Genomic DNA, 16,795 nt, shown 5'->3' on the forward strand with positions numbered 1-16,795 from the left:
CCCCCCAGCCAGAGGGGGCGGTGCCCGCGCGCCCAGCCGCAGCCGCGACGCCAGGGGGCGCAGGGGCCGTGACGTCAGAGGAAGCCGGGCTTCGGGCCGGAAGCGCGGCTGAGTTGGGCAGAGGGAGATGTTCTCCAGGATGGTGGGATCCGCGGGGCGGCGGTGGTCGCTATCCCCAGCGCGCGGTAGCTTAAGCATGTCCCCGCCACCCTGGGCTTTCGGTGACCTCGGTCGCATCTCCGGGCTCTGCACACACCGGCGACTTTAGGTGAAGGCTCAGCGCCTGCGCCTCCACCCCGGCCGCTCTGATGAGCCTGCGTTCCCTACAGCACTGCGCCCCGCTCAGTCCGCGCCCAGCGCCTCCTTTCCTAGTGCCTTCCCCACTCAGTCCGCGCCCAGCGCCTCCCCTCTCCTAGTGCCTTCCGCAGTCAGCTGGCTCCTCCCGGGATTCTGTGAATGCACCCTCAACGCCCATCTCATCCTGAAACCCAGCAGCGTGGCCTCCTTCCTTTCGCCCACTTGTCCCTAACGCACTGTGTGACTGCTTCAGATTTTCGTGGTTTTTTTTTTGAGATGGAGTTTCGCTCTGTCCCCCAGGCTGGAGTGCAGTGGCGCGATCCCGGCTCACTGCAACCTCCGCCTTCCGGGTTCAAGTGATTCTCCTGCCTCAGCCTCTGGAGTAGCTGGGATTTTTGTACTTTTAGTATTTGGTATTTTAGAGACGGGGTTTCGCCATGTTGGCCAGGCTGGTCTCAAGTGATCCGCCCGCCTCGACCTCCCAGAGTGTTGGGATGACAGGCGAGAGCCACCGCGCCCGGCCAGATTTTCGGTTTCCTTTCAGCTATGTGCAATCTGTTTAACCCATCCATTGGGTTATTAATTTCAGCTATTTTTTTTTTTTTGAGACGGTGTTTCGCTCTTGTCGCCCAGGCTGGAGTGCGACGATCTCGGCTCACTGTAACCTTCGCCTCCTGGGTCCAAGCGATTCTCGTGCCTCAGCCTCCTGAGTAGCTGGGACTACCGATGCGCCATTAACGCCTGAATCTTTTTTTTTAATTTTTTTTATTTTTAGTAGAGACAGGGTTTCACCATGTTGGCCAGGCTGGTCTCGAACTGCTGACCTCAAGTCATCCACCCGTCTCCCTTGGCCTCCCAGAGTGCTGGGATTACAGGCGTGAGCCACTGCACCCAGCCAATTATTCTATTTTTGTCCTATTTGATTTCTTATATTCTAGCAGTTTTGATAGGCTCTTATACTTCCAACCACGTATTTATCTTTAAGCTTTGTGTGTATGCCTCATAACTACAGTATCTGCAGCCTTTGCAGGTCTGATTCTGCGTGTCATCCTGGTTGACTCTTGGCTCAGGCTCCCCTTTCCCCCGTTCTGAGCTACTGTCCCCTGGACTTTGGTCTCTGGAACTGCTTGAGGCCTGAACTGAAAATGTGTTGCTCCGTAAGATTTGCACTTTATTTTGCTGGGCAGGGGGACACCATGAACCCAAGACTTTGAAACTGGGAGCCACAGATGTATTGTGAATTCTGATGAAACCACATCAGTGACTGCTTAATGCTAATAGGAATGGCCACTTACCGTTTTTCACCCACTGAAATGCTCATCAGTTCAGATCCTCTCATCCTAACCTTATTGCACCTGAACAGTAACTCCCGTAGCTGACACCCTACTGATTTTTTTTTGGTTCAGTTTTTAGAGGCAGGGTCTCACTCTGTTGCTCAGGCTGGAGGCATTGGCATGATCAGGGCTTACTTGAACTCTTAGGCTCAAGTGATCCTACCTCAGCCTCCTAAGTAGTTGGGTCTACAGGTGTGCACCACCACTTCTGGGCCAATTTTAAAAACATTTTTGTAGAGGAGGTCTCACTATGTTACCCTGGCTGGTCTTGAACCCCTGGCCTCAAGCGGTCCTCCCCTTGGCCTCCCAAAGTGCTTAGATAGGTGTCAGCCACCATGCCAGGCCCTATTGTGTTTTCACATTTTCTCCTTGCAACGTAATTTGCCGTATAGACGTTCAACCATCCCACTAAGAGGTTTCAGTCTCAGATTCCAATTTCCTGGGATCCCAAGTGACTTAATTTTGCCAAATCTCCATTTTTTTTTTTTTTTCCTGAGATGGAGTCTCACTTTGTTGCCCAGGCTAGAGTGCAGTGGCGCCATCTCAGCTCACTGCTACCTCCACCTCCCAGGTTCAAGCCATTCTCCTGCCTCAGCCTCCCGAGTAGCTGGGACTACAGGTGCGTGCCACCACACCCAGCTAATTTTTCTAATTTTTAGTAGAGACGGGGTTTTACCATACTGGTCAGGCCGGTCTCAAACTCAACCTCAGGTGATCCACCCGCCTCAGCCTCCTAGTGTTGGGATTACAGGCGTGAGCCACCGCACCTGGCCCCAAATCTTCATTTCTAAGCCTGCAAAACAGCCTAAAATATCCAGCTTATTAGGAATGTCAGCTAATCCATGAAAGGCACATGGCACCATCTCCAGCAAATAACGTGCAATAAAGGCTATGGAGAGTTGTGAGGTTCTATAAAGTGAAAATGACGAGGCTGGGCAAACAGATGTAATCTATAATCCTTCCTGGTGAGTAAGTTAGAGCAAGCTTGCATTCTGGGGGATGTTTAAAGCTTCTGCTTTATACCTTTGAGAAATCTGAGCCCTTTGAATTCCTGAGGTAGCACACCAGGAGCACTGCTACCACAGGGAGAGGCCAACAGACTTGGCCATCAACTCAATTGATTAATTATCACTACTATGATTGGGCAGATTTGTTACTTGAAGTTGGTTACAACAATGAAATTATAACAAGATGATATGCTGGGTAATTCTCAACGCTTATGGAATCACACAGCTGGCCTGCTCCTGAAAGGCGGTGCTGAATCAGAACCTCTTACAGCTGGGCACAGTGGCTCACACCTGTAATCCCAGCACTTTGGGAGGCCGAGGAGGTGAAACCCAGACTCTACCAAAAATAAAAATAAAAAATAATAATAATCAGCCAGGCGTGGTGCTGCATGCCTGCAGTCCCAGCTACTTGGGAGGCTGAGGTGAGAGGATCACTTGAGCCTGGGAGGTTGAGGCTGCAGTGAGCAGAGATTGTGCCACTGCACTCCAGCCTGGCTGACAGAATGGCTCTGTTTAAAAAAAAAAGAAAGAACTTCTAGTAATAGAGGAGTTGACTTCCTTTCAGATTTGGAAATATTATTTGGGATGCAACTTTTTCTCATTAAAAGACCTTAAAATGTAAGATAGGCTTGTAAAATGTAAGATGTAAGTTTCTAAAATTCAGCTTTAATTTCTAAGTATCTGCCCTAATGCCTGCTAAGAAGTCACACAGTTCCCTGTGATGTTCCTCTCATCTTCGTGAGTTGAGTTTTAGAGAGCATCTTTAGATAGCACTTTGTAGCCACACATAAAACCGGAATATTTCAATGATGATCTTCAAGATGGTAAGGATTATGAGTGCAGAAGAAATTAAGCAGCCAGCACGGGACGAGGCATCTACACACTCACAGGGTGTGACCCACCAGGCACACCACAAAGATCATACAGCAAAGTTATCTGCCATCAAAAGAGCCTGTGTATTCCTGGACAAGGCGCGGGGCTTGCGGTGGCAACCCTTCGAGGTCTGTTCTTCACACCCTCACCCTGTACCAGGTGGCACCACCCTGCATCCTTCTAGACTTCGCCAGTGCCAGGCCTCTGGAGACAGAGGAGTTGAGACTCTCAGAGGTTTCCATGCTTGCTGATGGCTTTGGCAGCCGCTAGAAATAGGAAACTTAGTGTGTCATTGCCTAGCCGGGTTCTTGGAATTCGCTCTACACCCTGTAGATGAACAAGTGGAAATGGTGTTTCAGTTAATGCATGTTGGTTTTCTTTCTCAAGCGTTGACTTTAATCTCATCTGGCCCCGATCTAGCAGGCAGAATGGTGTGGAGCCTTCTAGAGAGGGACTCTCAGGCTCACAGTCTGAGACATTTACCCTGAATCCACATAATGCCTGTAAGGATATTAAGTATGTCTCAGGACATATGAAAACAGCTAATACATCAGAAGGAAAGAAACTCAATTTTTTTTTTCTTTTTTTGACACACGGTCTTGCTCTGTGGTCCAGGCTGAAGTATAGTGGCATGATCATCACTCACTACAGCCTCAACCTCCTGGTCTCAAGTGATCCTCCTGTCTCCGCCTCCAGAGTAGCTGGGACTACAGGCATGTACCACCACACCCGGCTAATTTTAAAAGTTTTTTTTGTAGAGACAGGGTCCCAGTATGTTGTCTAGGCTGGTCTCAAACTCCTGAGCTCAAGTAATCCTCCCACCCTGGCCTCCCAAAGACTAGAGGCCCGAGCCACCATGCCCACCTGTTTTCTTGACAGGACTTGAACATGACAAGCTCTCTGCTTCTCCTCACCTATGCATTGCAGGCCAGGCCAGAGGCAGGTTCAAAACCTTAAAGATATGTTAGGACAAGTGGTATACAAGGGGGAAAAAACCCTTCACTTAAGTTACAGAAACAGAAAACAAAACTGGCTTATTCCCCCAATTATTGTACTCAAAGCTTTGAGAACATTAATTTTGGCATCCTCTGGCTAAATGCAAAACAACAAAACAGGCAAACCCTTTCAGCAAGAAGAGCTGTGGGGGAAGGGACTGTAAGGGACACACACAACTGACAGCAAAGGCTCTGAGCACATGATTGCTAAGTTTAATTCAACTGTTACACCCCATTCTGCCTTGTAAAAATAACAAAACGCTCCTATCAAAATGACATTGTGATGTGAGTACAGGCTTTTTGTTTTGGTATAGCTCTAGAAAAATGTTGGCACCGAATGCACTTAAGAAAAGTGTTAAGGCTTAATACAAATACAGAGACAAGTCATTTCTCAATGCAGCTTAGAGGGTGAGAACAGGATGCTAGGTTTTTAAACCTTCCAAATACAGGCAGTCCCCAACATACAGACATACAGAACACCTTCCAAATGCAAATGACAGCCACAGAGCAGGACTTGCATGTGCAGGAACTCCTCTTCTCCCAGTGACCAGACTAAGCACTCTGAATCCCGCCCCACAGCCTCGCACAGGGAAAGAAGGCGGGACAGATGCGAGAAAAGTAACGTCAGGGGCTCCGTCACAGCTGCCCAGAGGCTTCTGCTAAAGTTCATATTTTCCTCATTCCCATCTCTGGTTTCTCCCATCACCCAGAAGTCCCTGCCAGGGGCAGAAGTAAAGAGTTTTTCCTCTCACCTAGTGGACAGCAGGGGCTGGGAGAATCACAGATCCCAGTACGGTCATGTCCTATTTCTTCCTGGCAATCTGATTTGGAATTCGTGAATCATTTTCTCAATTAAAAAAAAAAGTTATAAATGGTAGTTCATTTCCAGCATTAAACTGTTTCCTTTTAAGTTGCATCAATGACTTTGAAGCTAAACCACATGAGGTGTATGCAGAGTCACACAGAGTGTTTCTTGGCTCCAAAGTCTACAGGCAATCAAAAGGGGGAGCTGTCTTTGGTTGACAAAGCCTTGTGCAGACCCCTCAGCGGGCCAGGTGTAGGAAGGGGAGCTTGGCAGGCAGCGTCTGCAGGCACTTAAGCACTGAGGCAGCGTGAGCCTCACTGGACACGGCTGCTGCCTTTCTGAAGTTTAATAATGATGATGTTTCTAGCACCAAGCATTAGCTTTGTAGGCACTCAGAGCAAAGCTGCCACCACCCAGACATTCTCCTCTGTTAACAGATGCCCACCCAAGGAGAGCATGAGAACTGAGCTTGCAGCCCTTTAGGGAGATGGGGAGGGGCTTCTGCCTGAAGATGAAAGCAACACCACCTTTGCCATCCCATTAGCTGAGTGAGCAAAGCTCAGGGAATTGGACAGGTGTGACTTTGCTACTGAACTCTTTCATCTCCTGGCCTAAGGTCTGTAGTCTCTTCCGGAAGCTTGTTTGTGAGTTAGATCCAGAGGTTCTATAAAGCTTTGTAGAGGGTGGCCTACACAGCTCTTCTTCCTCTTTGGTGTACCTGAACAACTGACTTTTTTCTGGAAAGGTGTCAGAAACAGACCAGAGTCAACAATCATTTATGTAAAGCTGGTATTTAAAAATAGCTTTTTAGATATTATTAAAGAATTCAAACCTAAGAACCCAAGGTTCCCAAGCATCTCTTCTTTCCACCAACCAATTAAGGAATAAAGACAGACACAGGAAGAACTTAAATAAGCCACTTACTCATATGTATCTGAATAGATTTGGAAAGTCCCGCAGAGGTCAGTAGGCCTCATTTATGGGAAGAACTGTGGCTTGTGAAGGGAACTGTCCACCTCATTGGAGAACAACAGAGGCCTAGACTTAAGGCTGATAAGAGGGAAAAAGGAAGAACTCACAGGCAAAACTGGCATGTAAAGGATCAAGACCAGCCCTCTGACATGAGATCAGATCAGGCCGAGGTTTCAGATGGCAGGAACTGGGCACTTCAGAGGGTCAGGGCACCAAAAAGATCTTCCATAAAGCAGAAGACAGATAACAACTATTTGGTTTTTTGAAAGCTGCCGAGGAAAAGCAATCAAGATGTTTCAAGAAAAGACTGCAGAACAAATACGCTGGGGGTAAAATGAAGTGGGGACGCTGGATTTAGCAGCCGTGATCTCCAGAATGGAAGCCGTTCTGCTAAGAGGGCAATATACTGTTAGTGTTTCTGCTTACGCCTCCTCCATTGAACAGCAGCGGCAGACAGGTTGTTTTGGTTTCTTTCAGTCATTCCTAGACATCCAGTCAGCTGGCAGACTGTTGATCCAAGGACCATGCCCTGCCCCACCTCCCCACCCTCACCCCCCTTCCAGTTCCTCTCAAACCTGGCCTACACACGAGCGATGGTTAGGGGTGCCCCATTTCATCCCCACAGAGGCACCTCCCAGCCGTCTGGAAGGCACGGGTCTCCAGGCAGCTCTCAAGACGGCCGTGGAGACGCTGAGCAGCCAGGCTCACACACGACTAACCCTCTTCCCACCCCGCTCATTTGGGCAAAAGGAAATGAAAACATTGCTACCCTATCTCTTGAGTTTCTGGTCTGGCTCCGGGTGGAGCAGTGGCTTCTTTTAGTAGAAGGAGATGCTGGATTTGCCTCCCGGTGGGTTTAGGACCTTGTTGTGAGAGCGAGGCCGCGGTCCCAGCCGGGGCTCATGGCTGTCGACTGTGGGCGTGGGCTCCTGCTCCTTGGCGAGGCCTGCTTCTTTGGCGCTGCCTTTCTCACCTGGCTGTGCTCCAGCTGGGATGCTTGTTGCTGCTGTGGGACACAAAGTTAGCACACCATCGCGTTAGAGGCAACCCGTAACCCTGACAGGCAGGCTGTGGAAATAAACAGTGTGTCATAGAGCAACTTGCAAGAAATTCACGCTGGGCCGGGCGCGGTGGCTCAAGCCTGTAATCCCAGCACTTTGGGAGGCCGAGACGGGCGGATCACGAGGTCAGGAGATGGAGACCATCCTGGCTAACACGGTGAAACCCCGTCTCTACTAAGAAATACAAAAAATAGCCGGGCGAGGTGGCGGGTGCCTGTAGTCCCAGCTACTCCGGAGGCTGAGGCAGGAGAATGACGGGAACCCGGGAGGCGGAGCTTGCAGTGAGCCCAGATCGCGCCACTGCACTCCAGCCTGGGCGACAGAGCGAGACTCCGCCTAAAAAAAAAAAAAAAAAAAAAAAAAAAGAAATTCACGCTGTAACTGGGAAAGGGAAGACAATACAGACAGGCTTTTCATCTGGTACCAAAACAACTCACTGCAATTAGCAGATGCAGTTTTGAAATGGGCATAAAGTTGGGGCTTGCTACTATAAATACTCCTAGATTTCTTCCTAAGTGAATTGTTTCTTCATACTGCTTGTTAGACACCGTTTCTTCCATCTCAAGCTCCCTGAGAGTGACCATGAGGAGGAGAACAAATGTGTCCTAGCCGAGGGCTTAGTGAGGCAAAGGCAGGCCCTGTGGCTGTTACCCTGGACTTTTCCAAGGTGAATGAAATCCCACAAATCTTGGTCATTAATTAAGGGAAATGGAGACCCACAGGCAGAAACCGATGCCCACAGTCAGGCTGAAGAGCCGCAGGGAGAGTTGAAGTCTGCCGCTCAGCCTGAGCAGTGGCTCGCTCCCCGGGGTGACCCACCATGGAGACACCCGCCTCCCCATCCCCCACCCCTCCCCGGGCCCCTCTCTTCTCGATTAGTTCTGCCAGCTCTGCGCTTGGCCTTGAGTTCACTGTAAGTTTGGGATGCCTGCCCTTCACTACACAGATCCGTTTCTGGGAGACCACCCCATGGCCCTGGGCCTAGGCTGATGAGCAAGACCGCAAAGTCCCAAGGTTTCATCCCAGCCTTCTTCAAATGCTGACTCCTCCTGCAGTGGACACACCCGAGCTTATGTTAATCAAGTAGCCTGGAAGGTGCAGAGAAAGACCCTCATTCTCAGGGGACACAGCAGCAGCTCTTCCAGAAAGAATGAGGCCACTCAAGAGAAGGGAAAGAAAACACAAGCTCACCTGTCAGGTCCGACTGTGGTTCTTCTCCTTCACATAAGAAAACATGATCCTGCAACAGGCAAACCACCGAGTCAGGACTCACTCAGAAAATTTTACCCTCATTCAAATGGACAATGAAAACCAGGGCATATAATGTTTTGATTTACAAAAATGTTTGTGCATCTGACCTCAGTCCCCCCAAACCCTCTACAGATTATTCTGAAACAAATGTGGTATTTCATTTATCCATACATATTTCAAGATGTAGCTCTTAAAACATCCTCTAAAAAATAACAATAACACCCTCAGAACTCCAAATATTAATGATTCCTTAAATATCAAAGTCAATTTTTTTTTTTTTTGGAGACAAGAGTCTTGTTCAGTCACTCAGGTGGGAGTGCGGTGCTGTGATCTCGGCTCACTGCCGCCTCTACCTCCTGGGCTGAAGCGATCCTCACACCTCAGCCTCCCAAGTAGTGGGGACTACAGGCGTGAGCCACCACACCCGGCTATTTTTTGTATTTTTTGTAGAGACATGGTTTCTGCCACGTTGCCCAGCTCGCCTCAAACTCCTGGGCTCAAGTAATCCGCCTGCCTCAGCCTCCCAAACTGCTGGGAGTATAGGCGTGAGCCACTGTGCCCAGCCTCAAAGTCAAATGTTTAAATACTTGGCATAATATTTTCAAGGTTCATCCATGCTGTGGCATGTGTCAATGCTCCATTCCTTTAATATTCCACTGTATGGACAGACCACATGTCGTTTACCCATTCACCTGTGGACGGACAACTGAGTCATCCCCGCCCTTGGGCTACTGTGAATAATCCTGTTGCAAGGATCTAGTGTTTGACTCCTTGTTTTCAAGTCTTTTGAGTACATACTTAAGAGCAGAATTGTTCGGTTATGTGGTAATCCTGTTCAACTCTGAGGAACTGGCAGTATCCACAGCCACTGCACGCTTTTCCATTCCCACCAGCACTGCATGAGGGTTCCAGTTTCTCCGCATCCTCACCAACTCTTATTTTCCATTTTTACATCACACGATCCGAGCAGGCATGCACTGGCATCTCATGGGTTTCTGATGTGCATGTCCCCAATTACTAATGACACTGTGCATATTTTCAGGTGTTTTTTTGGCTGCCTGTATCTCTTCTTTGGAGAAATGTATATTCAAGTCTACTGCCATTTCTGAATTGGGTTTGTTATTTTGTTGTTGAGTTGTAGGCATTCTTTATATATTCTGGATAGTAACCCCTTATCAAATATGATTTGCAAATATTTTCTCCCATTTTGTGGGTTGCCTTTTCACTTTTTTTTTTTTTGAGACAGAGTCTCACTCTGTCTCCCAGGCTGGAGTGCAGTGGCGTGATCTTGGCTCACTGCGCCCTCTGCCTTCTGGGTTCAAGCAGTTCTCCTGCCTCAGCCTCTCGAGTAGCTGGGACTACAGGCACCCGCCACCACGCCCAGGTCCTTTTTATTAGTAGAGATGGGTTTCACCATGTTAGCCAGGATGGTCTTGATCTCCTGACCTCGTGATCCACCTGCCTCAGCCTCCCAAAGTGGTGGGATTACAGGCGTGAGCCACTGCGCTTGGCCGAATTGCTGACTTTTAGGACATTTCTGATCCGGCCAAAGTTCAGCTCGTAGTAAAGCCCCCAAAGATACTTCCCAAAGAGATGCTCTCTTGAAAATAACTCAGACAGCATGGCTGGGCACAGTGGCTCACGTGTGTAATCCCAGCACTTTGGGAGGTTGAGGCAGGTGGATCACTTGAGGCCAGGAGTTCAAGACCAGCCTGGCCAACATGGTGAAACCCCATCTCTTCTAAAAATACAACAATTAGCTGGACATGTTGTTGCACGCCTGTAATACTGGCTACTCGGGAGGCTGAGGCAGAATTGCTTGAACCTGGGAGATAGTGGCTGCAGTGAGTTGAGATCGTGCCACCGCACTCCAGCCTGGGCGACAGTATGAGACTCTGTCTCAAAGAAAACAAACAAACAAAAAAAACCCAACCAAACCTCAGCAGAGTCTAACGGGTCCTATGAGATTTTACAATGGAAAGAGATGTCGCTGCAGAGACGCCAGCCCAAGAGAGATGTAGGGCAATCTAAACCAGGCTGGCCGCAGGCGACACTCTCATCCAGTCATGTCCTCTCCTTTCTGTTTACATTTCCATTTCAATTCTTCAATGGGCCATCTTCCAGCATATAAACCGATAAACGTGCAGCAGTTTTCTAAGCTTAAGTAACTCCAGAAATGGTTACGAATTTTATTTTAAGAATTTTCTGCTTTAGGGAACTAGACCCTATCTTTTAACCACAAAAAAGGTAGAAAAGTGAATAAACATATTAAAAAATATGGCTAATTATGTTAGTAATAAATCCTGGCCTTTCTTACTGACGAATGGTGGCTGCAGTAAACCCTAGAAATGTTATGTCACCACTCAAACTAATGTCCAAGCTAAGGCAGTGCAGGCTCTGGTCCCAGGGAAGCTGAGACTGGACTTAGGCAAGCCCTCCACCATAGCCCAGGGAGGCTGCAGATCTAATCAATCCCTGCTAAGGCCATGCCCGAGGTCACATTGCTCAGGCGTTCCTCTCCTTTCCAGGTCACTTATCTTATTCTACTGATGCCATTACTGGGTCAGAGGCGTCAGCTACGCTTTAGTCAAGTGCTGACAATCTGCACAGGTAACCAGTTGAGGACCTCAACCGTGTGGGGAAAAGCCCATCAAAAAAGAACTGTCGCTTTTCCTTTCCAAGATGAAACAGGAAGAGTGGAAGACGGACAGGGCCCGGCTCCTCTGCTGCACGTTCTGTTCCCTCTCTTCTCCGCGCCCCACAGCGCTGCAGTGAGGAGCCGCCGCAGCCCGTGGGCAGTGGGCATCCGCCACCGGCACAGGAGCAGCTTCCCCCACGGCTTCAGTCAGCACAAGGCTGGACTGTTTCCTGGGTGACGCAGGGGAACTTCCAAACTCGATGACTAATGCTTTTGCATCCAGGACAATCCACGTCACCCACCATGATTCTCCCTAAAAACATGTCACATCTGCCTTGGAGCCTTTTTGGAAAGAGTACCTGGCATACCTGCTGCTGCTGTGTCATGTCGGAATGCAGTCCATACCTTGGGTTTGTTTGGGTGTGCCACGCGTGAAGTGGCAGTAACCGGAGACCCAAAAATGTCACTGGTCTTCCCTCCAGGTGGGTTCAGGTGCTGTCGAGTCTGCACGGGGGTTGATTCGTCAAAGATACCACTTCCTTTACCCCCTGCAGAAACAATCACAGAACACTGAGCAGCCAGACGTCCATCGGAGCCCACCCCACACCTGCAGGGCTTTACAGACCTCCTCTCATAGTAACCCCTAGTGCCAGCCCTGAGCTCCAGGCCGACAGGGCAGGATGCTCAGACCGAAACCCCTGAAGACCTATGTCAAAACCATGGCTGTATCAGGGGCCTGCCTGCAGCCCTCATGTCTAGAACTGAGCTGATCTAGGCTGGCCCTAGAGGTGAGATGGCATCAAACCGCAGATTTTCCCTCTAGAATTTCCTTAACTTTGAACATTTCATGCTTTCCTGTTGGTGCTCCTCACAAAACCCATGAAGAGTTCTTCAGTAGATTAAAAATAAACAGCTAAATGTTTAAGTCACACAGATAGAGTTTTGAATTTAATAACATGCCCTATTCAAGGGAAATCTGCCACCCTGAAAATATTTATTAGTCATTCTTCTGACCTCATTCTGGCCGGTACTTCCAGTGACTAGATATGTCTGCAAATTACAGACACGTAACATCTTTGTTGCCAACTGTAAGTGACTTGATAAGCCATAATGAAAGTGTGCATCTAAGATGTGACTTCCTAGTAGCAGGTGACTAAGGGATAGATGTTCAGCCTAAATACCTGTGCCCAACGTTCTACAGAAAGATGGCTACCCTGTGGGACCAACGGACCACCTCTTCACTCAGCAAACACCAAGCACCCGCTTTTGACAAAGTGCTAAACGGAGGTTGGTGTCATTAAAATCATGCCCCTGGTGTACCAAGAACTTACAATCTAAAAGGAAAGATGATGCATTCTGCTGACTTGCTGTGTGATCCTGTGAAAGTTACTTGGCCTTTGTGTGTCCCCCAGTCCTCATCTGTGGAATGGGGTAATAAAAGGACTCCCTCACAGGACTGGAAGAAAGCTCAGTGAGTTACTGTAGCCATATGTCAAATGCTTGCAACAGTGCCTGGCATGGAAATAAACAAGTTAACCCTATTTTCTTTTTTTTTTTTTTTTGAGACGGAGCCTCGCTCTGTCGCCCAGGCTGGAGTGCAGTGGCGCGATCTCAGCTCACTGCAACCTCCGCCTCCCGGGTTCACACCATTCTCCTACCTCAGTCTCCTGAGTAGCTGGGACTACAGGCGCCCGCCACTGCGCCCGGCTAATTTTTTTTGTATTTTTAGTAGAGATGGGGTTTCACTGTGTTTGCCAGGATGGTCTCGATCTCCTGACCTCGTGATCCGCCCACCTTGGCCTCCCAAAGTGCTGGGATTACAGGGGTGAGCCACCACGCCCGGCCGTTAACCTTATTTTCTATGCACTCATAAAGAGGTATCTATACGCCCTGTCCAGTGAAAACACAAGGGTGCAAACCATCCATACAGCATGCAATGTTTTCATGTAAAAGCGGGGGGTGTTCTTATTTGCTTTTATATGAAGAAAAGCGGTTACCTACAGGGGATACCGACACGTGTGAAGACACAGGACTGCGGGAATGCAGGGGATCAACACTGCTTAACACAGTCTCCTTTTTTTGTTTACAGAGTTTTGATCTTTTGCATTTTCTTTTTTTTTTTTGAGATGGAGTCTCGCTCTGTCGCCCAGGCTGGAGTGCAGTGGCGCGATCTGGGCTCACTGCAAGCTCCGCCTCCCGGGTTCACGCCATTCTCCTGCCTCAGCCTCCCAAGTAGCTGGGACTACAGGCGCCCGCCACCTCGCCTGGCTAGTTTTTTGTATTTTTTTAGTAGAGACGGGGTTTCACCGTGTTAGCCAGGATGGTCTCGATCTCCTGACCTCGTGATCCGCCCATCTCGGCCTCCCAAAGTGCTGGGATTACAGGCGTGAGCCACCGCGCCTGGCCGATCTTTTGCATTTTCTGTTCTCGAAAAATTAAATTTTGTAAATTGATTTATTTAACTTAAAGAGAGTTTATTCATGTGTAATGACTGAGGACAGCCCACCTGGAAACACCGAGTCCAAAGGAATGGAGTCGGTGTTCTGAAGTAGGGACATTAGAGTTTCATTTATATAGGCAGGGATAGAGGAGCTTTTAGCAGGACTACAACTTTTTTCACACACAGTGTATAGTTAGAGCAATCTGGTTACAGGAAAAAAATACATTTTTAACGGTTACTTCCTAGTGTTAACAATCCACACTGCTCCACAGAAGCAACCAGATGAAGAGCCCATGCCTGCTTGTGTGGAGATGAGGCTCGGCTGGGGGTCTGTGCACCTGCTCATCTTCAGACCCTCCTGAGGGCCCCACTGCGGGGGTGGGGCCTAAAGCAGGGTGGCTTTCTGGGACACCAGTTCTAGGAGCACAGAGCGCATTGACAAGGAGGACTGTAACACAGTACAGCAAGTGGGGGCTCGGGCGGGAGTGTGTCTGCCTTTTGCAGGTGATAACAGAACATCCGGCGATATGTGGGACTCGCCCTGCAGAAAAATGTGTACATTTTTCATATGACTTCATGGTGTTTATAAACCTTCTGAACCTCAGCCATGGACCTCCCAGGGACCCACAGTCCCCAAGCTTGAAACCCCTGGCCAGGGAAAGCAGCACAGCACGGTGGGGAGAGTGTCCTGTGGCCAGACTGCCTGGGTCAGAGTCTCTGCTCAGCTGCTCATTAACTGTGAGACCTTGGACAAGTTATGTCAACCTTCTTTCATTTCCATCTTCTTAACTGTAAAAAGGTAACAAACAGTCCAAGTGCGTCGGCTCACACCTGTAATCTTAGCACAGTGGGAGGCCAAGGTGGGAGGACTGCTTGAGTCCAGGAGTTCAAGACTAGCCTGGGAAAAAAGTAAGACCTTGTCTCTACAAAAACATTTTAAAATTAGCCTGTGGTCCTGCTACTCAGAAGGTTGAGGTGGGAGGATTGCCTGAGCTCAGAAGTTGGAGACGGTGAGCTGTGATTCTGCCACTGCACTGAAGCCTGGGTGACACATTGAGATCCTGTCTCAAAAAACCAACAAAACAAAATAAAGTAATAAATAATAATACCTACCTAGGGTCACCGGTGAGGCTTAAACAAGTAAATTCAGGTGAAGTGGTTAGAACAGTCCTGGCCTGCTGAGTAAGCCCTTGGCAATGCTGCGGGGCTGTGTCAACAAGCGCGTCAGGACCACGGGGCGGGGCGGAGAAAACTATGTGTGCAACCCCCAGCCCCCACTGCATCGTTCCTGGCTGTGCTACAACAGCTTACTTTTTTTTTTTTAAACATGACTCCAGCTTTTTAAAATAGAAGATAGTTTTTGGCCAAAGACACCACTCATTTAAAAAAAATAAACTGTGAAAGATAACACAGAAAAGTCTGTAAGACATTAACTATCACAAATAACTACAGGGTAGACACCAGGTAACCACTGCCCAGGTCACTGAGAACAGTGCCCGTTCCCAGAAACTCCTGCGTTCCTTCCCTCTCACCCAAGGTTACCACACGCCTCAATTTTGTGGAAACCACAAACATTTTTACCACGTATACGTGCAACCCTAAACAATGAACCTCTGCTTCTGACCTTCTTAACTAGGAGGTCGTACTGCATATGTCTGTTACCATTTTACTTGAAAAATAAATTCAGCTTTGAAGCAAGAAAACATGCCTAAATTCACTAATAATTGAATATAACCTCGAGAGATGTTTTCTCCTCCTGCTAGATTTTCGATTTCCAAGGGCTCTGTGTTATTTTGTTTTTAAAAATATCATTTATTTATTTGGGAGATTGGGCCTCGCTATGTTGCCCAAGCCAGTTTCAAACTCCTGGGCTCAGGCAATCCTCCCACCTCAGCCTCCCAAAATGCTGGGATTATAGGCATGAGCCACCGCACCTGGCCTACAAGATTTGTTTTAAAAAGCAAAACTAAAAGATAAATACTATTGGTGCAAATAAGCACATACACAAGATAGGTAAACACCGGGCAATGCCTTGAAAAACTGGTTGGAAATATCTATCCATATTTTAAACTCATATACCATCTGATCCACCAATTCCATTTTGAAAAATTTATCCCAGTGGATACATTCAGGAGGTCAGTTTAAGGCATGGAATCTGGAGTCAGAAAAACCCCGATTCAAAGGCCAGCTCTGCTACTGACTTGACTAGCTTGGGATTTATGCATGCCAGTGACCTTTTCCGAGCCTCAGTATCCTCCTCTGTGAAAGGAGCAAAACCACCTACTCCTAGTTACGGCAAAGACCAAATGAAAAATACACATGCAAAGCACTTAGCACAGCCCCTGGTAAATATTAACAATTCATAGATGTCAGTCATCAATGCTAGAAGAGGAAAAACAATTCACGGAACATCTTTTTTTTTTTTTTTTTGAGACGGAGTCTTGCTCTGTCGCCCAGGCTGGAGTGCAGTGGCCGAATCTCAGCTCACTACAAGCTCCGCCTCCCGGGTTCCCGCCATTCTCCGGCCTCAGCCTCCCGAGTAGCTGGGACTACAGGCGCCCGCCACCTCGCCCGGCTAGTTTTTTGTATTTTTTAGTAGAGACGGGGTTTCACTGGGTTAGCCAGGATGGTCTCGATCTCCTGACCTCGTGATCCGCCCGTCTCGGCCTCCCAAAGTGCTGGGATTACAGGCTTGAGCCACCGCGCCCGGCCTCACGGAACATCTAAACCAGGCGACCAACACAGAACACAGAGACTACTGAAGATTCACTGAAACACTAAATGGGAATTGGTAAATGTCCGATGGCTATGATGTGGTCTGTTACACACACACTCAGCCTCTGCATACTTTTCTCAATCAGGCCGTGCAACTAGAGGGTTGTGGGGCTAGGTCTGTGTGACTAAGTGTAGAAAGAGGGCAGGACTCCAGATCTCGTTGGGTGGTGACCAGTTTCCCTTTCAGGCTTCCCTTGATAATACATCATAAACTGTCTTCGAAGAACACTGGAGGGATAGAAAAACTCGCAACAACCGTGAGAAGGACCGTGAGAAGCAGGAACCTGGCATGGGGAGCCATGATAGCTGACACCACACACTGTGACCGGGAGTGGAGGCTGGCTCAC

General features: G+C 48.5%; 1 protein-coding gene across 2 annotated transcripts in view; it reads right to left on the reverse strand.

Moving 5' to 3' along the window:
* Positions 1–4,697: 4,697 nt before the first annotated feature.
* JPT2 (Jupiter microtubule associated homolog 2) overlaps positions 4,698–16,795 on the reverse strand; it is a 179,718-nt gene continuing 167,620 nt past the window's right edge. For both annotated transcript variants that reach the window (XM_050774563.1, XM_050774562.1), the window contains 3 exons: positions 11,639–11,781; positions 8,536–8,584; positions 4,698–7,289 (listed from right to left, as the gene is read on the reverse strand). In XM_050774563.1, the coding sequence (XP_050630520.1) occupies positions 7,102–7,289; positions 8,536–8,584; positions 11,639–11,781 (380 nt within the window). In that variant the 3' untranslated portion in view covers positions 4,698–7,101. The remainder of the gene's footprint in view (positions 7,290–8,535; positions 8,585–11,638; positions 11,782–16,795) is intronic.

This window comes from Macaca thibetana, chromosome 20 (assembly GCF_024542745.1).
Source record: "Macaca thibetana thibetana isolate TM-01 chromosome 20, ASM2454274v1, whole genome shotgun sequence".
Classification (NCBI taxonomy): domain Eukaryota; kingdom Metazoa; phylum Chordata; class Mammalia; order Primates; family Cercopithecidae; genus Macaca; species Macaca thibetana.